This window comes from Schistocerca gregaria, chromosome 2, assembly GCF_023897955.1.
Source record: "Schistocerca gregaria isolate iqSchGreg1 chromosome 2, iqSchGreg1.2, whole genome shotgun sequence".
NCBI classification, from domain to species: Eukaryota; Metazoa; Arthropoda; class Insecta; order Orthoptera; family Acrididae; genus Schistocerca; species Schistocerca gregaria.
In genome coordinates, this window is record NC_064921.1 from 760,523,950 (window position 1) to 760,548,218 (window position 24,269).

Consider the following 24,269-nt stretch of genomic DNA (forward strand, 5'->3'; position numbering starts at 1 on the left):
CGCGTCGTGAGTTAGACACTGTTGCCAGGAATTTATATTATTTACATCTGAAGATTGCAGCAAGATGTTCTTCCCTTAGCTGGGACTGGATTGACGGTGTATCTTGGGCCAAGGCAGACTGGGCTCACAGGAACAGTACGAACAGGCAAAGTGCGAAGTTTAGCCAACTCGTAACACGAAAGCCGCAAGAAGCTATCTCTGGACGATCCGTGGTGAACCTTACGGAGAAATCGTTTGACGATGCGACGATGTCAGTGCTTGCGAAAGGTTTAAACTTCGCCCCTACTCCTGTTTCACTGCCTTTAACGGATTTCATCAGTTCCATTGAGGAAGCTATTAGACGTCTCCCTGCGGATAATGCAGACGAAATTCGACGTGAATCTTGCCGAACGTTGTTGAAATGTGCGCCACAACGGAGTAACATCTCGCCAGCTGAAAGAGCTGCTCTCCGCAGCCTCAGAGAAGATACTAGCACAGTCGTACTGCCTGCGGATAAGGGTAACGCCACAGTTCTTCTGACAAGGGAAGCCTACAACGAGAAGATATATTGTCAGCTAAATGATTCCACGTACCGCAGAATTGAAAAGGACCCAACAAGTCGAATATCAAGGAAAACTGCTACCCTTTTGAACGACTGTTCTCTACCTGAACAAATTATCAAGAGATTGAGACCACACAATGCAGTACCACCAAGACTCTACGGTCTTCCCAAGATACACAAGGATGGTGCCCCACTACGATTAATAGTGAGTAATATTGGTGCTGCCACCTATTCTACAGCAAAATATCTGGCCTCACTACTAAAGCCGTATGTGGGTAAGTGTTGCCACCATATACGTAATTCCGAGGATTTTGTCAGTCGCTTGAAGGAAGTTAAGCTTAGCAGTTCGGATTTATTAGTCAGCTTTGATGTGGTCTCACTATTTACCAAAGTGCCTTTAATGGAATCGTTACATCTTATTGGTAACTTATTCAGTGCAGAAATGACGGCCTTGTTTGAACATATACTCTCCTCAACGTACTTTCTATTCAATGACGAATTCTTTGAACAAACAGACGGCGTCGCCATGGGGAGCCCTTTGTCCCCTGTGGTAGCTAATCTCTTTATGGAGGACTTTGAGGAGAAAGCACTTGAGTCTGCTGTCTTAAAGCCTACGGTCTTCTGGCGGTACGTAGATGATACTTTTGTTGTATGGCCTCATGGCAGACAGGAACTGGAGAAATTCCTTCATCATTTAAACTCTTTACATGAGAACATCAAATTCACGATGGAGATTGAAAAAGATGGCACTTTACCATTTCTAGACGTGCTAGTATGCCGTAAAAATGATGGGTCATTAGGACATTCTGTGTACAGGAAACCGACTCACACAGATCTGTATCTCCAGGCGTCAAGCTGCCACCACCCAGCACAAACAGCCGGCGTTCTCAGTACCTTAATACATCGAGCGCATGTAATATCGGACGATGAAAACCTCCACGCAGAATTAGAACACTTGGAGAAGGTTTTTAAAGAGAATGGCTACACTTCACGCCAAATAAGAAAGGCCATGCGCAACTGTCATAACAAGAAGCAGCGCACTGAGGACGCTGATGACGACTTTAAATCAACTGCGTTTCTCCCATACGCCGGGAATGTGTCGTCGAAAATAGGCCGATTACTGAAGAAGAATAAAATCAAGGTTATCTTCCGTCCACCAGCAAAGAACCGGGCCCTGGTTGGATCCGTTAAAGACGATTTACAACTGAAGAAAGCAGGCGTCTACAAAATTCCCTGTGAATGTGGCTCTGCATATATTGGCCAGACGACAAGAACTGTCCATGAACGGTGTACAGAACATGAAAGATACACCCGTCTGCGGCAACCGTCAAAATCGGCAGTAGCAGAGCACTGTATTTCATTGGGACATTCAATGGAATACAATGGAACAAAAATTTTAGCTCCGGTTTCCGGATTTTGGGATTCCGTAATCAAGGAATCTGTGGAAATACGTCTTGCCGATAATCTTATAAATCGTGACAACGGCTTTCAACTGGATAAAACTTGGAATCCTGTTATTAAAGTTATACATTCACAGCGGAATAGACAGCGTCATTCGATACTCAATGACTAGATGATCTTTTACTTTCACCACCGAGGGCAGCACGTACAACTCGGCTATGCCGCGCATGTCAACACGTGCGCGAGAATCGGTATAAATACCGCGACTGCACCTGGGCTCTTCAGTAGTTGTGTACTCACCTGATGATGGCCGGACGTCTCTGGGCCGAAATATCGTGGCAGAATGTCGACGGGATCCGGCTGCATACCCGGAAATTATTAGAAGAACAAATACGCCGGGAAAATTTCAGAAGTCACATCAAATACCTTTACGGGGAGGAGATGGTTCAGGATATCCACGTACTGGATAAATTACGCGAGAAAAGAGCCAGGTTGCTGTGTTCACTAAATTTTTTACTGAAATGTAGAAACAATAACTTGATTCCAACTTTCGCCAGAGTTGTTCATTTTATTAATAGTGTGGCCGCCAACAATATAAAACGCAAGGCGAGTCTGGCTTTATTAAGAGAACGAATCCGTTATACGCGTCGTGAGTTAGACACTGTTGCCAGGAATTTATATTATTTACATCTGAAGATTGCAGCAAGATGTTCTTCCCTTAGCTGGGACTGGATTGACGGTGTATCTTGGGCCAAGGCAGACTGGGCTCACAGGAACAGTACGAACAGGCAAAGTGCGAAGTTTAGCCAACTCGTAACACGAAAGCCGCAAGAAGCTATCTCTGGACGATCCGTGGTGAACCTTACGGAGAAATCGTTTGACGATGCGACGATGTCAGTGCTTGCGAAAGGTTTAAACTTCGCCCCTACTCCTGTTTCACTGCCTTTAACGGATTTCATCAGTTCCATTGAGGAAGCTATTAGACGTCTCCCTGCGGATAATGCAGACGAAATTCGACGTGAATCTTGCCGAACGTTGTTGAAATGTGCGCCACAACGGAGTAACATCTCGCCAGCTGAAAGAGCTGCTCTCCGCAGCCTCAGAGAAGATACTAGCACAGTCGTACTGCCTGCGGATAAGGGTAACGCCACAGTTCTTCTGACAAGGGAAGCCTACAACGAGAAGATATATTGTCAGCTAAATGATTCCACGTACCGCAGAATTGAAAAGGACCCAACAAGTCGAATATCAAGGAAAACTGCTACCCTTTTGAACGACTGTTCTCTACCTGAACAAATTATCAAGAGATTGAGACCACACAATGCAGTACCACCAAGACTCTACGGTCTTCCCAAGATACACAAGGATGGTGCCCCACTACGATTAATAGTGAGTAATATTGGTGCTGCCACCTATTCTACAGCAAAATATCTGGCCTCACTACTAAAGCCGTATGTGGGTAAGTGTTGCCACCATATACGTAATTCCGAGGATTTTGTCAGTCGCTTGAAGGAAGTTAAGCTTAGCAGTTCGGATTTATTAGTCAGCTTTGATGTGGTCTCACTATTTACCAAAGTGCCTTTAATGGAATCGTTACATCTTATTGGTAACTTATTCAGTGCAGAAATGACGGCCTTGTTTGAACATATACTCTCCTCAACGTACTTTCTATTCAATGACGAATTCTTTGAACAAACAGACGGCGTCGCCATGGGGAGCCCTTTGTCCCCTGTGGTAGCTAATCTCTTTATGGAGGACTTTGAGGAGAAAGCACTTGAGTCTGCTGTCTTAAAGCCTACGGTCTTCTGGCGGTACGTAGATGATACTTTTGTTGTATGGCCTCATGGCAGACAGGAACTGGAGAAATTCCTTCATCATTTAAACTCTTTACATGAGAACATCAAATTCACGATGGAGATTGAAAAAGATGGCACTTTACCATTTCTAGACGTGCTAGTATGCCGTAAAAATGATGGGTCATTAGGACATTCTGTGTACAGGAAACCGACTCACACAGATCTGTATCTCCAGGCGTCAAGCTGCCACCACCCAGCACAAACAGCCGGCGTTCTCAGTACCTTAATACATCGAGCGCATGTAATATCGGACGATGAAAACCTCCACGCAGAATTAGAACACTTGGAGAAGGTTTTTAAAGAGAATGGCTACACTTCACGCCAAATAAGAAAGGCCATGCGCAACTGTCATAACAAGAAGCAGCGCACTGAGGACGCTGATGACGACTTTAAATCAACTGCGTTTCTCCCATACGCCGGGAATGTGTCGTCGAAAATAGGCCGATTACTGAAGAAGAATAAAATCAAGGTTATCTTCCGTCCACCAGCAAAGAACCGGGCCCTGGTTGGATCCGTTAAAGACGATTTACAACTGAAGAAAGCAGGCGTCTACAAAATTCCCTGTGAATGTGGCTCTGCATATATTGGCCAGACGACAAGAACTGTCCATGAACGGTGTACAGAACATGAAAGATACACCCGTCTGCGGCAACCGTCAAAATCGGCAGTAGCAGAGCACTGTATTTCATTGGGACATTCAATGGAATACAATGGAACAAAAATTTTAGCTCCGGTTTCCGGATTTTGGGATTCCGTAATCAAGGAATCTGTGGAAATACGTCTTGCCGATAATCTTATAAATCGTGACAACGGCTTTCAACTGGATAAAACTTGGAATCCTGTTATTAAAGTTATACATTCACAGCGGAATAGACAGCGTCATTCGATACTCAATGACTAGATGATCTTTTACTTTCACCACCGAGGGCAGCACGTACAACTCGGCTATGCCGCGCATGTCAACACGTGCGCGAGAATCGGTATAAATACCGCGACTGCACCTGGGCTCTTCAGTAGTTGTGTACTCACCTGATGATGGCCGGACGTCTCTGGGCCGAAATATCGTGGCAGAATGTCGACGGGATCCGGCTGCATACCCGGAAATTATTAGAAGTCCAGACTTCATTTTTATGGGTGACAATGCATGACTGCATTGAATTGCACAGGTTGAGCACCTCTTGAAATCAGAGGATACTCACTGAATGGACTGGTCTGTCCTTTCCCCCAACTTAAATTCCATTGTACATGTGTAGGACGCATTGGACACAAATATTACAGCACGTCCACATGTACCAATGACAATCCAGCAGTTGTAACTGCACTGCTGAAGGAAATGACTGTCATACATTGCAGTGATTTTAGTGTAATTATTGTCTTTGAATGAAAGTGTCATTTCTGTTCATCTCAGTGCATATTTCTTTCAGTTACCTTCTGTACTATATAGCAGCATCTGTTTCTACATAAAGACCAAGTTTCATTGAGCTGTGTTAATTAGCAGTAGAAAGTTACTTTTGTCCTTACTGTTTGCACACAAGCGTATATTGGTCAGGCTACTAGGACCAAGAAGAACCGGTGTACTGAGTGTAAGTGTTACATTTACAATGGTCAAGCAAATTTGCTGTTGCAGAACACTGTCTTGGCACCAGTCACCCTACGGAATACAAACAACATGGGGAACCTGGCATGCACTTCCAGCTACTAGGATAGTGTTATTAAGAAAGTGGACGAGTTCAAATTAGCAAGTGACCTTGTTTAATAGAGATGGTGGTTTTTCCTCAAATTCTGTGGGGAATTGTTCTCTCTACCTGGTCAAATAACAGAGGGACAGAGTTAATGCAAACTCACTCACCCACTGGTTATTAATATTCATTACTGATAACCTCTGACTTTGTTTATGTGATGGCACTCATGTTTACAGTGTGTGTGTGTGTGTGTGTGTGTGTGTGTGTGTGTGTGTGTGTGTGTGTGTGTGTGTGTGTGTGTGTGTGTGTGCGTGTGTGCGTGTGTGCGTGTGTGCGTGTGTGTGTGTGTGCGTGTGTGTTGGCGCGCACGCACACGCTTGTAGCCACACACAGTTTTTATCTTTCCACATATGCTCTGCCCATTGAGGTTTCTAATATCCTTGCACAAAGCTATCACACTGCATTTGTGCCTTGAAAATGATACGATGTGAACCTGTTGAAATATTGGTGGTTGTGTTGGACAGAAGATTCTGGATAGTCGTGCCTAAGGGGTGAAAGGGTAGCACTGGTCTAATAGCCTGAAGGCTGCTCAGGAAGTCGCTGCAGATTAGAAGCATCTTGTCAGTATAAGAACGAGCATGGCAAAGAGCTTGTTCGACTGCCACCAATTCAACAGTGAAGACACTGCATCCATTCAGCAAGGAGTGTAGTTCACAGCACCTTTCATGTGTGGACACAAAAATGGTTCGGCCATTGATCGTTGAGTTATCAGTGTATACCACTTCCGAGCCTGGACATGCATTGGCAACAGCCAAGTGGTCAACTGAATCTTCTTGTCCAAAGGCTAAATTGAGACAGATCTGAGGTCAGAGTGCATGCCATGGGGGCATAGATGATTGCTCCCTGAAAAGAGGCAACATGAGGGAAGTCGGAGTTCAGAGCAGAGATGTCATAGTTAAACTTGTAGTCCACTCCATACTCTGTCAGTTGGCTGATTTATGTCCCAACTTTTACCTTACAAATATTATGCAGTCACCATTCTTGAAGTTATTCTCTGTTGTGGACCTCTTGACAATGGACCTCTTCACCTTCCCAAAAGGTAGGGTGCCAAAAGATAGCTCCAATCTATTTGAGCTACTAAAATGACAGACATTTTTGTGATAAATATTCCATATTATAAGTGAATCGTTTCCACTGTACAGCCTTATTTCCCATTTTGGGTGAAACAAGTCTCTCTTAACTTGTAATTCAAACCAGATTGCAACATATACTGATGTGCTGATATGATATTACATAAAGACAGTTCTCATATAATCTTCAACTGTCATAGCATTGAGATTACTGGCCACACCCTCAGCTCCATGACTGCCAAGGCAATGTCAAATCACAACGCCAAAGTGTGAGCGTAAGTGGCCCTTCCTAGCAGGTGGAGATGCTCACTTGCCATCACACCTTGTTGATGTTCTGTGACATCTTTCAAACATCCCTGCACACATGACACACCAGAGTGCACACAATGGGATGTTCCACACTTGACAACTACTTAAACAATATTTCCAATTTCCATTAATATTCTTCACTGACCTCAGTGGTTAAAAGAGGAGCATGTTATTCTGCAGAATCAACATGTTACACATATGCTTTCAATAGCTTTCTCCACCACCACCATGAGCTAAAATCACTGACTGACAGGGTTTCCACAGTGTTCCACTTATTTAGGTATAGTAGCAGAGTACGGAACCTTCCAGAGACGGCCAAAGTGATGCATACTCTAAGGTGGAGTAAAACAGTGTAGAGCAGCCACCGACTGTGCAGGACAGAGACATATCAGGTGACAAGCACTTAATTATGAAATGCAGGGTAGTGATGAAGATGTAGAATGGTACTAAAAAATTTGAAAGTGATGTAATTTTAACTAGCTTTACTTCAATTGCTGGATCATTTTTTCTATTGTTAGTTCCAGTTTTATATTCAAATCTCAGACACGAGAATGACATGTACACTAGCTAATACTCAGCAGGCTACAACATTGTAAACAAAATGACTCTGATAAACCAGAAATGGTTTAATTATTTTGCTAGTTAATATGGAATGCTGATCTCTCCTTTCAGACCTCCTATTATTTTGGGTCATTCAATACTCATCATTCTGAAACTTGAGTAAAATTCTGTTAGGCACCACTCTTAACACTCAGTATGAACAGCACAGTTAATGCTTTACCATACCCAGACATACACAAAGTCAAGATTCACCAAAGTAGTAGAAATGAATATGCCTACTAGCTCTGCAGATGAAGAGATTTAAAAATGTATGCTGGAGTAAAAGAAATTAATCAGTTAGTTTAGGAACACAACATTTTAGTTCTGTTAGGGACTAGAATACAATAATAGGAAAAATACTTTGTTCCCTCTCATTATCTGTCTTGCTGACATTCGCCTTTAATTGCACTGATTTCTTGTAGACTGCAATTATGTACATTCATAAACCTCTTATACTAAAGTTTGTTCTTACCTGGGACTGATTCCCGAGCGTGGTGCCTCTCTTCCTCGTGGTGATGTATCACGCACTGCTGCCATTCCCCAGTTGCTTCGTGGCTTTCTAACTGGTGACATCACTGAAATTGTGTGCACACGATCCCGTTTCAGAGGCGGCAAAGAATCAGGCCTTGATAGTTCCTCCTTTGTGTGTCCTACCTGTGAAACATTGTAATGAAGGATAAAGATATTAAAATTATATCTGTATTCAGACAGCAACATGACATACTTTTTTATAATGCTTAAGAACAGGGAAAAAGTGTAGGGATTTACAGACTTTTTTTGGGGTTACTTCTGATAAGTGAAAAATCTTTTTCATAGACAAGTAGGGGATAGAAGTTTCTGATATGCATATGGATTCTAAGTTGACCCTGCAACCTTATCTCCAATCAGAAAAAGCCTAAATATTACACCAACACTGACGACACTTCTGATAGCTGATTTTATCAGTTAAGTGGAATAGGTAGTTGTTACTGTTCCATGGGACACATACGGAGATAACATGAAACATGCTATACATTTACAATGGTTTTTCCACTGAAACCAATCTTCTGCACAGGGGAGAGGAGAGCACTTAACATGCCTCCAAGGAGAAGACTTGGAGAATCACCCTTCGAGCAGGCAATGGAAATACTACAATCTTACAACAGTTCGAAGTATAGAAGCAGAAAAGGTACAGCCTACTAGAGAATGATTCCTACAGAACAGAAAACAGTTCTACCAACCATATGAACAGCAGCTGCACCTCTGAGATTGAAGACCATAAAGAAGGAATGCCAACTTCAGCAACATCAATGCACCAATATATGAGAGAGCAAAACACCCAATAGCAATGCTCAGCCCCTTTACTGCCAAATGCCAGCACAACATAAGGAATTCAGTGCCTTTTGTGTGGTACACAACCCTCTGATAGGCCAAGAATACCCCCATAGTGAGATCTGACAGGGAGTAGTGCGCTCCCCCCCCCCCCCCCCCCCCCCCCTACCCATTAGATTGTAACTAAAGGACAAACAATCTCATACGAGGGAACTTCAGTCCATCACTAATGAAATTCTTTGAATTCATTCTCACATCAACCTACTTCCTGTTTGGCAGAAATTACTACAAGCAGACCAATGCAACAGCAATGGGCTGCCTGTTATCACCACTGGAAGCCAACATTTTTACAGAGGCATCTGAAAAGAAGCCCTTGAATTAGTGGTCCACAAACCTAATGTTTCTTCCAAGACATAATAGGTCCATCTCTGGACACATGGGTAACAGCATTTCCTACACTTTTTGCACCAAAACAACAGGTTCATGTTGGATGTAGAAGAGAATAACCAATTTCCATGGTATGAGTGATTGATCTGGCCCTTTAACATTAACCAAAATGGCCCTGAAATGATGGCACTGCAAACAGTGGAAGCAAGGGGAAATTATAGCCATCATATTTTCCGAGGGGATACAGCACCACTCAGTATATTGATTTATGACAATGGCATGCTCTTGGGTAAAATGTTCAAGAGGTGAAATAGTCCACCATTCCGATTTCCAGGCAGGGACTAATCAAGATGATGTTATCAGAAAAATTTGCCAGGTAGGTTCAAGAATTTGAAGAGCAAAGTGGACAGGCTGAAACTGTGTGCAGTGGGACTTAATGAAGTCGATTGGCTTGAAGAACAGGAAATCTAGCCATAAGAGTACAGGGTTGTCAACACAAAATCAAATAAATGTAATGCAGATCTACTGTGAACAGCACAGTCAATGTCTTATTATAGCCAGATATACACAAAGCCAAGATTCACCACAGTAGGACAAGTGAATATGCCTACTAGTTCTGCAGATGAGATTGTAAAATGTATGCTGGAATAAAAGAAATTAATCAGTTAGTTAAGGAAGACAAAATTTTAGTGCTGGTAGGGACTGGAATTCAATAGTAGGAAAAAGAAGAGAAGGAAAAATATATGGAGAACAAGGATGTAAAAAAATGAAAAGGGTAGCACAGAAAAGAATGTCATAGAGCACAATTTAACTGTTGCAAACACTCTGTTTAAGAATTGTGAAAGTAGTTTGTAAATGTGGACAGAGTTGATGACAGTGGAAGGTTTAAGATAGATTATATGGTGGTAGACACAGATTTCAAAACAAGATTTTGAAGAGTAGATGTGTTCTCGGAGTGTATTTTATTGGTTATGATGAGCAGATTGAACCTGGCGAAATTTCAGAAAGTTAGGTAATAAGGGAGATGGGACCTGAATAAGTTAAAAGAACCAAAGTTGTCAAGAGCTCAAAAATAAAATTACTGTTGACTAAAATGGGGAAAGGAATGTGATAGAAAGATGAAATAGTGAAGGATGCAGAAGGTCAGAAACACATGGTCCACCTGAAATCATTGGATAACATATGAGATATTAAATTTAACTGACGACAAGAAAAAAATGCAACAAATTAAGCAGGTTAAAAGTGAGGAGAGAGGTCTAAAAAATGAGACTGATAGAAAGTGGAAAAGCAGGAAACGCTAGATGAAAAATGCAAAACTGTAGGAGCATGCATGACTACAGGAAATAAAAATGCTACATATAGGGTAAGTAAAGAAATCTTTTGAGAGAAGAGAAGAAGCAATATGAATATCAATACACCAAGATGGCAAGCAAGGAGGTGCGAAGTGAAAGAGATATATGAAACACTAGAAAAATGAAACGAAATTGAAGACAATGTTATAGGAAGAAAAGAGGTGGTAAATGAAGAGAAAATGGGACAATTATAATGCAAGGAAAGTTTGACAAAGTACTGAAAGACCTAGGTAAAAACAAGGCATTGGATTGAAACAGTAAATTATTTTCCCTCAGAATTGTTGAGATCTTGGGAGGACATACCATGACAAAACTATTCAAACTGGCATGTAAGATATGAGACAGGAGAAATACCATCACACTTTAAGAAGAATGTAATAATTCAAATTATGAAGCAGGCAGGAGAGACCCAGGCTTGACTGTAAGCAGAGTCAAGTGGATTTAGGTTGCAATAGTTATGCAGAGATGAAGAGGCTTGCACAGGGTAGACTGACAAGGAAAGCTGCATCAAACCAATCTTTATACTGAAAAAGAAGAAGAAGAAGAAGAAGAAGAAGAAGATGATGATGATGATGATGACGACCACCACCACCACCAACAACAACAACAACAACAACAACAACCAGAACCAGAAACTTACAACCAAAAGTGTGGATAGTAAACCATCTGATAATAATAATATCGGATTTAACAAAATTTACAATTTTGTAGTATTTTTGTAATTTTAACACTATGTGATGAACCATGGACCTTGCCATTGGTGGGGAGGCTTGCATGTCTCTGCAATACAGATAGCAGTACTATAGGTGCAACCGCAACAGAGGGGTGTCTGGTAAGAGGCCAGACAAACATGTTGTTCTTGAAGAGGGGCAGCAGCCTTTTCAGTAGTAGCAGGGGCAACAGTCTGGATGATTGACTGGTCTGGCATGGTAACATTAACCAAAAAGGGCTTTTCTGTGCTGGTACTGTGAACAGCTGAAAGCAAGGGGAAACAACAACTGTAATTTCTTCTGAAGGCTTGCAGCTTTACTGTATGATTAAATGATGATGGTGTCGTCTTGGGTAAAATATTCCTGAGGTAAAATAGTCCCCCATTTGGATCTACGGGTGGGGACTATTCAGGAGGACATCATCATCATGAGAAACAAAACTGGCATTCTATGGATTGGAGTGTGGAATGTCAGACACCTTAATTGGGCAGGAAGGTTAGAAAATTTAAAAAGGGAAATGGATAGATTAAAGTTACATATAATGGGGATTAGTGAAGTTCGGTGGCAGGAGGAACAAAGCTTCTGGGTGAATACAGGGTTATAAATACAAAATCAAATAGGGGTAATGCAGGAGCGGGTTTAATAATGAATAAAAAAACAAGAGTGTGGCTAAGCTACTACAAACAATATAGTGAACGCATTATGGTAGCCAAGATAGACATGAAGCCCACGCCTACCATAGTAGTACAAGTTTATATGCCAACTAGCTATGCAGATGACGAAGAGACTGAAGAAACTTATGATGAGATAAAAGAATTATTCAGATGGGGGACTGGAATTTGATAGTAGAAAAGGGAGGAGGAGGATAAGTCATAGGTGAATATGGAATGGGAGTAAGGAATGAAAGAGGAAGCCGTCTGGTAGAATTTTGCACAGAGCATAACTTAATCATAGCTAACACTTCATTTAAGAATCACAAAAGGTGGTTTTATACGTGGAGGAAGCCTGGAGACACCGGAAGGTCTCAGATAGATTATATAATGGTAAGACAGAGATCCAGGAACCAAGTTTTAAATTCTAAGACATTTCGAGAGGCAGATATGGACTATGACCACATGTATTGACTGTGAACTGTAGATTAAAACTGAAGAAACTGAAAAAAGGTAGGAATTTAAGGAGATAGGACCTGGATAAACTGAAAGAACCAAAGGATGTAGAGAGTTTCAGAGAGCAATAGGGAATGACTGACAAGGATGGCAGAAAGAAATATAGAAGAAGAAGAATGAGTAGCTTTGAGAGATGAAATAATGAAGGAAGCAGTGGATCAAGTAGGTAAAAAGATGAAGGCTAGAAGAAATCCTTGGGTAGCAGAAGAGATATTGAATTTAATTGATGAAAGGAGAAATTTAAAAATTCAGTAAATGAAGTAGGCAAAAACGAATACAAACGTCTCAAAAATGAGATCGACAGGAAGTGCGAAATGGCTAAGCAGGGATGGCTAGAGGACAAATGTAAGGATGTAGAAGCATATATCACTAGGGTTAAGAAGATACTGCCTACAAAAAATTAGATACCTTTGGAGATAAGAGAACCACTTTTATCAGTACCAATAGCTCAGGTGGAAAACTGGTCCTAAGCAAAGAAGTGAAAGCAGAAAAGTGGAAGGAGTAGATAGTTGACCTATACAAGGGTGATGCACTTCAGGGCAATATTGTTGAAATGAAAGAGGATGTAGATGAAGATGAAATGGGAGATACGATACTGCATGAAGAATCTGACAGAGCACTGAAATGGCTAAGTCGAAACAAGGCCCCAGAAGTAGACAACATTCCATTAGAACAACTGATAGCCTTGGGAAAGCTAGCCATGACAAAACTCTACCATCTGGTAAGTAAGGTGTATGAGAACTCAGACATCAAGAAGAATATAATAATTCCAATCACAAGGAAAGCAGGTGTTTACAGGTATGAAAATTACTGAACTATCAGTTTCGTAAGTCATGGAAGCAAAATACCAACACAAATTCTTTACAGATGAATGGAAAAACTGGTAGAAGCTGACCTTGTGGAAGATCAGTTTGGATTTCATAGAAATGTTGGAAAACATGAGGGAATAGTGACCCTATGATTTATCTTAAAAGATAAATTAAGGAAAGGAAAACCTGCATTTTTAGGATTTGAAGACTCAGAGAAATCTTTTGATAATGTTGACTGGCATACTCTCTTCCAAATTCTGAAGATAGTGAGGGTCAAAAACAGGGAATGAAAGGCTATTTCCATTTTGCACAGAAACCAGATGGCAGATATAAGAGTCACGGGGTGCAAAAGAGAAGCAGTGGTTGGGATGGGAGTGAGACAGGGTTGTAGCCTACCCCCGATGTTATTCAACCTGTATAATGAGTAAGGAGTAAAGCAAACAAAAGAAAAATTTGGAGTAGGAATTAAAATACGTGGAGAAGAATAAAAACTCTGAGGTTTGCCAATGACATTGTAATTCTGTCAGAGACAGCAAAAGACCTGGAAGAGCAGTTGAATGGAATGGACAGTGTCTTGAAAGGAAGATGTAAGATGAACAGCAACAAAAGCAAAACAAGGATAATGGAATGTAGTAGAATTAAATCAGGCAATGCTGAGGGAATTAGATTAGAAATGGGACACTTGAAGTAGTAGATGAGTTTTGGTATTTGGGAAGCAGAATAACTGAGGATGGTCAAAGTAGAGAGGATATAAAATGTAGACTGGCTATGGCAAGGAAAGCATTTCTGAAGGAGAGAAATTTGTTTATCTTGAGTATAGCTTAAAGCCTCAGCAAGCCTTTCCTGAAAGTATTTGTATGGAATGTATCCATGTATGGAAGTGAAATTTGGACGATAAATAGTTTAGACAAAAGAAGAACAGAAGCTTTCAAAATGTGGTGCTACAGAAGAATGTGAAGATTACATGGGTAGATCACGTAAATAATGAGGAGATACTGAGTAGAATTGGGAAGAAGAGGAATTTGTGGCACAACTTGACTAGAAAAAGGGATCAGTTGGTGGGACAAGTTTGAGGCATCGAGGGATCACCAATTTAGTATTGGAGGGCAGTGTGGAGGGTAAAAATCATAGAGGGAGACCAAGAGATGAATACACTAAGCAGATTCAGAAGGATGTAGGTGGCAGTAGGTACTTTGAGATGAAGAAGCTTGCACAGGATAGAGTAGCTTGAAGAGCTGCATCAAACCAGTCTCTGGACAGAAGACCACAACACCACGATTGAGATAAAACAGCAGGGCGGAATTAAATGTTGTTGTGGAATATTATATCTAATATTTCAGAACTTCTTACCATACCACTAATTAATGAAATAGATGTGTGCTTAATAGTGTTTATGCCCCTCAAGCAGTTCATGAGGTTCGTTATTCCATTTTTCTATGGAAGGATCAGCTATCTGACACACAAAGTAAGTTTATTATGAAAATAATAAATTGATACTCACCATATAGTGAAGATGTTGAGTTGCAAGCAGGCACAACAAAGAGACTACTGAACAAGTAGCTTTCAGCCAGAAGGCCTTCTTCTGAATCACACACACACACACACACACACACACACACACACACACACACACACACAGTCCCTTGCTGCCAAGGCCAGGCTCGGAGCAACTGCACATGATGGAAGAAGCAATTCAGGTGTTGGGGATAAGGAGGAGGCTGGGGCAGGGGTGGGGGGAGTAAAGTGTTGCTTGAAGGAGCATACAGGGACAAGGTGGAGAGAGGGTAGGACAGCTAGGTGCAGTCGGGAAATAATTAAATGGAGGGCAGAGAAAAAGGGGGGAAGGGGGGGAGGGGAGTCTGTGGGTGCACTTTTTGTTGTGCCTGTCTATGTGACTCAACATGTCTGCTACATGTTCAGTAGCAATTATCCTTTTCATAATATTGTCATTATTCCATCCTGGATTTCCTATTATACAAAATAAGTTAATAAATATATCATAGGAGGAGAACATAAAAGCAAGATTGGTTTTACTGGAAATGTGTTGACCCATCAATTGTTGCCTAGATTCATTGCACACCAATACAAGAACACTTCTTTTTTTAAAAAAAATGACAAGGTTACAACACTCTTCGTAGACTTGGTAACTGCAATATAAATAAATAAACGTAGCTAGCATTGATTTTATCAAGTGAGCTAGGAGGTAAAGGAATTACTTTTGATTACAATAGTTGATTGATTAAAACACAACTCTGTTTAGTACCACTGGTTATCTAAGCAATGCTAGCTGGCAGCCAAATTCACAAGTTCTAATTCAAAGCATCCATCACAATTTGTAAATAAATGATCAAACTGTTAATCCCACAATGTACATCAACACATTTCCCTATAAAAGTTTTTGAAGTTCCTCTATGACCTCATGTACAGAATAATTACTTGTGGAGTGAAATGGAATTATGAAATAATTTAAGTCACAATGCTTGCTGGATAGGTTTCAAGTTAAACACCAACTTTATAATCTTATGTCGTGAAGACAGAGCTCCTCATAAGACAGAAGCCCCCCCCCCCCCCCCCCTACTTCCGACAGCTGACATCTGATTGGCTGCTGCTGTTGTCTCTTCCCTACTATGCTAGGCTATCCTACTGATGTAACTTACATTACATTACAATTTAATAACACAGCTTTTGAATCACTCATCCAACGATTAAAAAAGAAAAAGGTTTGATAAAATATTTCACTCAAATGCAAATAAAATGATATCAGATACTATTTATCTATTTATCTAATAATCTGTACACTTTCAGTATTAAAACTGATGTGGGAATTCATAACTTTCTATTCTGTGATATGTACATTAAATAATTCTATGTTTGCTTTTGAGGATATTACACCTGCTTATGACACACACTCCTCTGTGCTAGTGGAGACTAGTCAGCTACGCTTTGTCTAGTGATACCTGCTTCCTACTTAAGTGGTTTGAACCTCTTTTCGTTGCATATCAGAGTGTGCTTTCAATACTGGAAATGCCTAGGTCCCATATTCACACAGGAATGTTCCATGCTGCAGTATTTTTAAACCAAACTGCTAAAAATCTTGTTTTAAGCCATGCTCCTCACTGAAAATCCTTAACACATTGAAACCAGCACTCAGTAGTTCCCCAATGACTGTTTACATGGCTTAGAACATATGTCCAAGCTCCTCAGAATATTGTCCCCACACTGAAATTACTCTTCGAAACTTTCAGGTCCCCTCAAACTAGACACAGGTTTTCATGTAGTACTCTCCCAAAATGGCATATCACCTGGCTTAAGAGCAAGTTAAATTCGGAAATCACACAGGAACCTAAAATCAGATTAGAGGAAATATAGGGTGTGGCACGTAAAAGTGCCTGTAAAATTAACACATGAGCATGAAATGTATTGAATATGATTGCTCAGCTTCATAGTAGGTGCTGAAAGTGTCCTCCACCAACTTCAGCACACGTGTGATCACACTTGACGAGATTCATATAGACCCTTATCAGCTCTTGTGCAGTGACGCTATTGATGACACCCTGGATCCTGGTCTCGAATTCTTCAATTGTGTGTGGATTTGTTTAGTATACTCTACCCTTTTAATAGTCCCCACAAGTAAAAGTCAGAAATGGACAAGGCTGGTGACTGAGGAGGCCACAAGCCTTTGCTGATTGTCCTCTCTGGTGTTGGTATCTCATGCACATGAGACAATGATGCAGCTGATGGGTGGCATGTTGCACGATCATGCTGAAAATAATATAGCTGACACTCCTCTTCCGCCACATTAGAATAGTGCTCTACTAGGATTCCAAAATAAATGCCACTGTTCATTATTGTATCAAAGAATATGGGACCCGTAACGCATGTGGCAGATATGGCATACCAGAAACCAATCTTCTCATCATGTAAGGGTACCTGGCAGATTGTGTGAGGGTTTTCTGTCCACCAATATCAGTTTGTTCTGGGAATTTATGTACCTGGACAGTTGGATCCACACCTTGTCACTCAAGATGAGTCTTAGTGGCTCCAAGATACAATTGGCAACACTTCTCAACAGCCATGAACAGATATGCACTTTCGCCTGCAGATGAGGCTCCTTCAGTTCTTGCAAAACACTTATCCAGTCAGCTTTAATTTCAGTCCCCTTAAAGCACATCTGCAACTCCTCTCACTCACATGCACATGTTAACTCAGTCTCCTTGTTGACTTATAAAGATTTCTTGTCATCATCTCCTGCACCTGCCTCTTCAATTCAGACGTGCAGACAGGTGGTGGTCTGTTCCTGGAAGCATTTTGAAGTGATCCTGTATACCACCATTTTTCAATCAATTCCTGAATGGTGCTCTTTGCTGGCACAGAACGTCCTGAAAATTTCTCCTGAAACAAATTCTTTGTTTCCAGAAAAGAGCCAGTATGAATGAATGCTTCAACAATGACAACATGCTCAGATAACAAATATGGCACACACTCGCACAAACCCGGATTTATACAATGAGGCCTTTTTCTAAACTGTTTTCAACAAGTTTCACTGGCTGTGGCTGCAGTTGCCTTATACGATAACAAAGTTCTGCACAGTTCAGTACGTCTGAAGAAATGGTTAGTTCATCCGTGATTATTTAGATGGTGATGCTCATTTTCTATTATTATTGATACACTGGAACATTATCGTTGCAGTTTTCTCTGCTGCACGCTGTAGAAGTTTTCTATAGTGAAAATCTTGCACGAAAGACCTAAATTTTCCTAAACTGTAGTACTCAGCAAGTAAAATATGATAATTCACTTCAACTTGACAACAACAACAAATCAGTTATTATAACAATCTGCATACCTTTTCAACAGCAGTATGTGGTAACTGTGGTGACATTGGTACTGCTGTCTGTGATCGTCCTGGCTTGCCAATGGTATCAACTGTCAGTGGCTGCCGTTGCTCCTGAGCAACCTTTGAGGTGTCTATAACAGAGGCTTGTACTGCAATCAGAGAGGAGGACAGTAATAAATTCATTATGAAGACGATATTAATGTCATACCTATTATTAATGTACATCACCATCATCACTCTCATCATCATCATCATCATCATCATCATCATCATCATCGTCGTGCATCACATGTCACCTGACAGAATTACAGCTATCCTTTTGTTGGTTTCTGCAGTCTTATTGCATGATAAAATATTTTGCTAAATATACGTGAAAAGTAAAAATCATCTGGAATACATTTAGCAGTATCACCTTTACTTGTTTCTTTTTTTTTTTTAAGTTTAAAAACTGTAATTGCAAACACATAACAGACATTTACCAGAAACATCGTCACAGAAGATAAGGCTACAGTGCTTTGCGAAAAGGAACATACCACTTGTACAGCTATTAGAATGAAGAAGAAAAACCACCACAAACTTGAGCTTAGAAACACATAGAAAAAAAATGCACTTTGAAACAAAAATCACAGAAGAATAAAAATTAGTAGAGGAAGCAGCATTGATAGACAAGACCGATAATGATGGACTGATAAAAAGACACTTTATAAACTAGCAAAACGGGAACCACCCCTACCAGCTATGATTACACACTTGCCAATAATTAATTTTTGCTTTTCCTACTCATTTTTCAACTTTCATGTAGTTGTTTCCATAGTGTCTGAATCTTCCAAGACAGTAATTGAACTGAAATTCATTTAGTATTATTATTCAGACTGTAGTTTTCAATATGCAAATCCCAACAGTGCAGTTAGGTTTTCTGGAAACCACGATAATTAAAAGTAATTGATGACTGAAATTTTTACTATAGAGTGTTGGTTTGTTGCTTAATTTGGAGGAGGGGACCAAACAGCATGGTCATTGGTCTCATTGGTTTAGGGTGGAAAAGTTGGCCACACCCTTTCACAAGAACCATTTCAGCATCTGCCTGAAGCAATTTAGGAAAATCACAGAAATCCTAAATCAATATGCCCAGACAAATATGAATCCGGTGAGCTACACACTGCGCTACTACTGAAGGTAATGCTAATTTTCACATCTAAATAAATACTCTGCAAGCCACTGTAAGGTGCGTGGCGGAGGGTACCCTGTACCACTAGTTGTCATTTCCCCCTTGTTCCACTCACAAATAGATTGAGAGAAAAAATACTGTCTGTATGCCTCCACATATGAGTCCTAATGTCTCATATCTTATCTGCATTGTCCTTACGCGCGACGTGTGTCGGCAGCAGCAGAATCATTTGGCAGTCAGCTTCAAATGCTGGTTCTTTAAATTTTCTCAATAGTGTTTCCTAAAAGGAACACCAGCTTTCCTCTAGGGATTCTCATTTGAGTTCCTGAATCATCTCTCTAATACTTACTTTTTTTGTGAACCTATCGCAAAACAAATCTAGTAGCCCTCCTCTCAATTGCTTCGATGTCTTCCTTCAATCCAACCTGATATAGATCCCATACGCTCAAACACTGTTCAAGAATAGGTTGCACCAGTTTCCTATATGCAGCCACCTTTACAGGTGAACCACTCTTTCCCAAAATTCTCTCAATAAACCGAAGACCATTTGCTTTTCCCTACCACAGTTTTCACATGCTCGTTCCACCTGATATCGCTTTGCAATGTTACGCCAAGATATTTAAATGATTTGACTCTGTCAAGCTGGACACTAATAATACTCTATCTGAACTTACCGTATTTACTCCAATCTAAGCCACACTTATTTTCGGTTTTTGTAATCCAAAAAACTGCCTGCGGCTTAGAATCGAGTGCAAAGTAAGCAGAAGTTGTGAAAAATGTTGGTAGGTGCCATCAAAACTAACTTCTGCCGTCGAATATATGTAGCATCCTTTGCACTTTGCAGGTACAAGGATAAATACTGGTGCCAAAACCTCTACGTCAGTAAATAAATTTTTTTTAAAATGTGGAAGAAGAGCTTTTTCATCCACCCCAAGTTTTGACCACTGCATCTTCATACATTATCCAACGAAGTAAATACAAATTCTGTATTGTTAATCTTTGAATGTAGCAGCATTTCAATGTGCTACGAAAATCCGACTGGCAAGACTGTTTAGGATGTTTGTCAATATGGCCAAATCTAAGTTCTGAATTTTTTCCTACCTGTGAGAAGAGATGGTTGCTAATAGGAACTTTTATGAATTGCGAATCACATGCAGTATTCTCTTCACCATAAGAATAATACGAATATAAACATTTTGCCATGTATTCTTTCGTGTTTGCTGCTATCTCATTTAAATCCCGTCTGCCTAAACTACGAAACTAGAGTGAGACAACAGCAAACGCAGAAGAATATACATACTATGTCATGTTTATATTCATATTATTCTTATGCCTAATAGTGATACAGTCATAAATGAAGCACGGCAATTGACTAGATTTTTAAATCTAAGACGACTCATTTCTGTGCAGAATGTAATGTGCTAAAGAGGCGTCTGCAAAGATTTTCAAATGGAGAAAAATTTTCGCTGAACTCTCGTTCAGAACATCATCTATCATACGCAGTCTATTATTTGGTTCTTGTTGATCATTATCAAAGAAAGCAGTAGTGTAAGTAACAACAAATAGCAGTCTCTTGCCATTGTTTCGCTAATGAGATGATTCCTCTCTCTTTTTTTTAATTGTAAGTGGCGGTAGTGTGCACAAAAGCAAGCCATGTCGCAAGTGGTGACAGTCTGTAAACACTCATTATCAGAATGCGACAAACAACGCATGACACAGTTCAGTAATGCATTTTCAGCTTAGAGTGACGTAAACACCTATAACAAAGAAAACGGCAATTATCAGATCAAAGAAACATAAGCAATTAATTCAAACCAGACGTAGCACATGAAAAAGGAAGGGTACCCGCATAAATACAGACGGAGCGCCTGACGCATAGCAATGGCTACCAGGTAAAGCTTAACTGCTAAGCTTACGACTCGAACCAAACTACTGTAGCTGTATCATCATTCATTCGACCTAAATTGTGTCTCGTATTACAATGGACCAACTTTGTTTCGATTTGGAGATGCGGCCTAAAACTTTTCTTTCACCTTGAATTTCGAGAAGAGGTGCAGCTTAGATTTGGGAAAAAATTTTTTCCTTGATTTCGAGTCTCATTTTTCTGGTGCGGCTTAGATTCGAGTAAATATGGTACTGGTTTGTTCTTCCTCCTCATCCTGAGTAAGTTACATTTTCCCACTTTTAGGGCTGGCTGCCATTCATCACACCAACTGTAAATTTTTTCTAAGTCATCTTGTATCTTCCTCTAGACACCTTACTATACACCATGGCATCATCAGCAAACAATTGACTGCTGCCCATCCCTTCTGCCAAATCATTTATGTATATAGAGAACATCAGCGGTCTCACACAATACTTTTGTGTCTGTGAACATTCGCTGTCGAGGACAACATACTTGGTTCTATTATTTAAGAAGTCTTTGAGCCACTCCCATGTCCTTTTACACGTACACTGAAGCACAAAGAAACTGACATAGGCATGTGTATTCAAATACAAAAACATGTAAACAGGCGAATACGATGCTGTGGTCGGAAAAATGGGACCAGAACACGTGTGGCACATATGGCATACCAAAAACCAATCTTCTCATCATGCAAGAGTACCCTGGCGGCTTGTGTCCACCAATATCAATTTGTCTTGGGAATTTATGTACCCGGACAATTGGAACCACACCTTGGCACTCATGATGAGTCTTAATGGCTCCAAGATACAATTGGCAACATTTCTCAACAGCCATGAACTGAAGTGTCTCAACAGCCATGAACAGAAATGTCTCAACAGCCATGAACACTCCCACCTGCAGATCAGGCTCCTTCAGTTCTTGCAAAACACTTATCCAGTACAGTTTTAACTTCAGTCCCCCAAAAACACATCTGCGACTCCTCTCACTCGTATGCTCATGCTGCTCAGTCTATTCGTTGACTTATAAGGACTTCTTGTCATTATCTCCCGCATGAGTGACGGGGGACAGCATCTCTGAGGCAGTGATGATATGACCATTTCACGGGTGCACTGTGAACATAAGTAATTTGGTAAACCATCAAATCTCCAACATTGCTGAGCATGAAAAACATCCTGCAAGAACGGTAGCAATGACAACTGAAGAGAACCATTCAATGTGTCAGAACTGCAACCAATCCACAAATTGCTGCAGATTTCAATGCTGGACCATCAACAAGTGTCAGCGTGCGAACAATTCAACGAATCACCATGTACCCTTGATGACAGTATGACACAAAGCTTTATGCCTCACATGGACTCTTCAATACCAACATTGGACTGTCGATGACTGGAAACATGTTGGCTGGTTGGACGAGTCTCGTTTCAAATTGTATCTAGTGGATGGACACGTACAGATATGGAGAAAACCTCATGAATCCATGGATCCTGCATGTCAGCAGGAGACTGTTCAAGCTGGCAGAGGCCCCGTAATTGTGTGGGACATGTGCAGTTGGAGTGATATGGGACCCCTGATACATCTAGGTATGCCCCTGACACATATGTAAGCAAGCTGACTGATCACCTGCATCCATTCATGTCCATTGCACATTCCTACAGACTTGCAACACCCCACACGTCCAGAATTGCTGCAGAGTGGCTCCAGGAACATTCTTCTGAGTTAAAACACTTGCTTTGGCCAGCAAACTTCCCAGACATGAACATTATTGTGCGTATCTGGGATGCCTTGCAATCTACTGTTCAGAAGAGATCTTCAACCTCTCATACTGTAATGGATTTATGGGCAGTCCTGCAAGATTAATGGTGTCAATTCCATCCAGCACTACGTCAGACATTAGTTGTGTCCACGACATGTCATGTTGCGGCACTTCTGCATGCTCATGTGGGCCCTACATGATATTAGGCAGGTGTACCAGTTTCTTTGGCTCTTCAGTGTATTTGTACACACATTTCACCTGTATCTGTACCAAATTTTGTCCTGCAGTTTTGATTTCATGCAGCTCAGTCTCTGATATATCTTCTGAACAATGTGTCATACAGTGACACAATTTTGCTGGTACATTCAGTGATATACCTTTATACTGTCAGCTAAATTTACTGTGAATAGAGCTGGTAGTAAAGACATAAAAATTAAAATGTCATGTATAATGCGGCAGTTTTTAACAAATTTCAGTTTTTATAACATCATGTCTTCTTAACTGTGTGTCATACAATGATATAATTTTGCAGATATATTCAGGGATATATGAGAATACTGTCTGCAAAATGTGTTGTGAATACAGTTAGTAATAAAAGCATAATAAATTAAAATGTTATGTCTGACATGGCAGTTTATTTGAAGGAACAGCAAAAATGTAGCAAGAATAAACTTTCTTCCTTTCATCATTTAGTGGGGGTTGTCAGAGAGAATGAGTTTCATAAAAGTTTGAAATTGTGTGTCAAGTTTGTTGCAAGTCACTAAGTGCTCTCATTCTCAAATGACAACCCATGGTAGGGTGCCACACCACCTCTCCTCCAAAGAAAATGTTCAAAGCCCGCACCCTCAACCGGGAAAGTCATGGCGACAGTCTTCTGGGACTCTGAAGGAGTTATTCTGTTTGATGCAACCATCAAGTCTGAAGTTTATTGTGTTATCCTCAAGAAATAGAAGAAACAATTATAGCATCTTCGTTGCCACAAACATGCAATCTAAATCCTCCTCCATGACAATGCAAGTCCTCACACAATTATGCACACCCGAGAGGAGTTCATAAAACTTCATTTGACACTTCTTCCTAACTCACCCTACAGCCCTGATCTTGCACTTTCCTAATTCCATGTTTGGCTCAATGGAGGATGCACTCTATGGGAAACAGTACACGGATGATGGGGAGGTTATTGATTCAGCAAGACACTAGCTCCTATATCAACTAGTAGAGTGTTTCATATGGGCATACAGACTCTCCCTGTAATTGGCATAAAGCTGCATTCAATGGAGACTATGTTGAAAGACATGGTTTTGTAGCCAAAACAGTGAGGAACAATAAGGCTTACTGGATCCCTGAATAAAAC

At 40.7% G+C, this 24,269-nt stretch overlaps 1 protein-coding gene across 2 annotated transcripts in view; it reads right to left on the reverse strand.

Moving 5' to 3' along the window:
* Positions 1–24,269, reverse strand: part of LOC126334970 (tuberin) — a 315,576-nt gene that overhangs the window by 36,750 nt on the left and 254,557 nt on the right. For both annotated transcript variants that reach the window (XM_049997757.1, XM_049997758.1), the window contains exons 26-27: positions 18,098–18,237; positions 7,992–8,173 (exon numbers count right to left, since the gene is read on the reverse strand). In XM_049997757.1, coding sequence (XP_049853714.1) covers positions 7,992–8,173; positions 18,098–18,237 — 322 coding nt within the window. The remainder of the gene's footprint in view (positions 1–7,991; positions 8,174–18,097; positions 18,238–24,269) is intronic.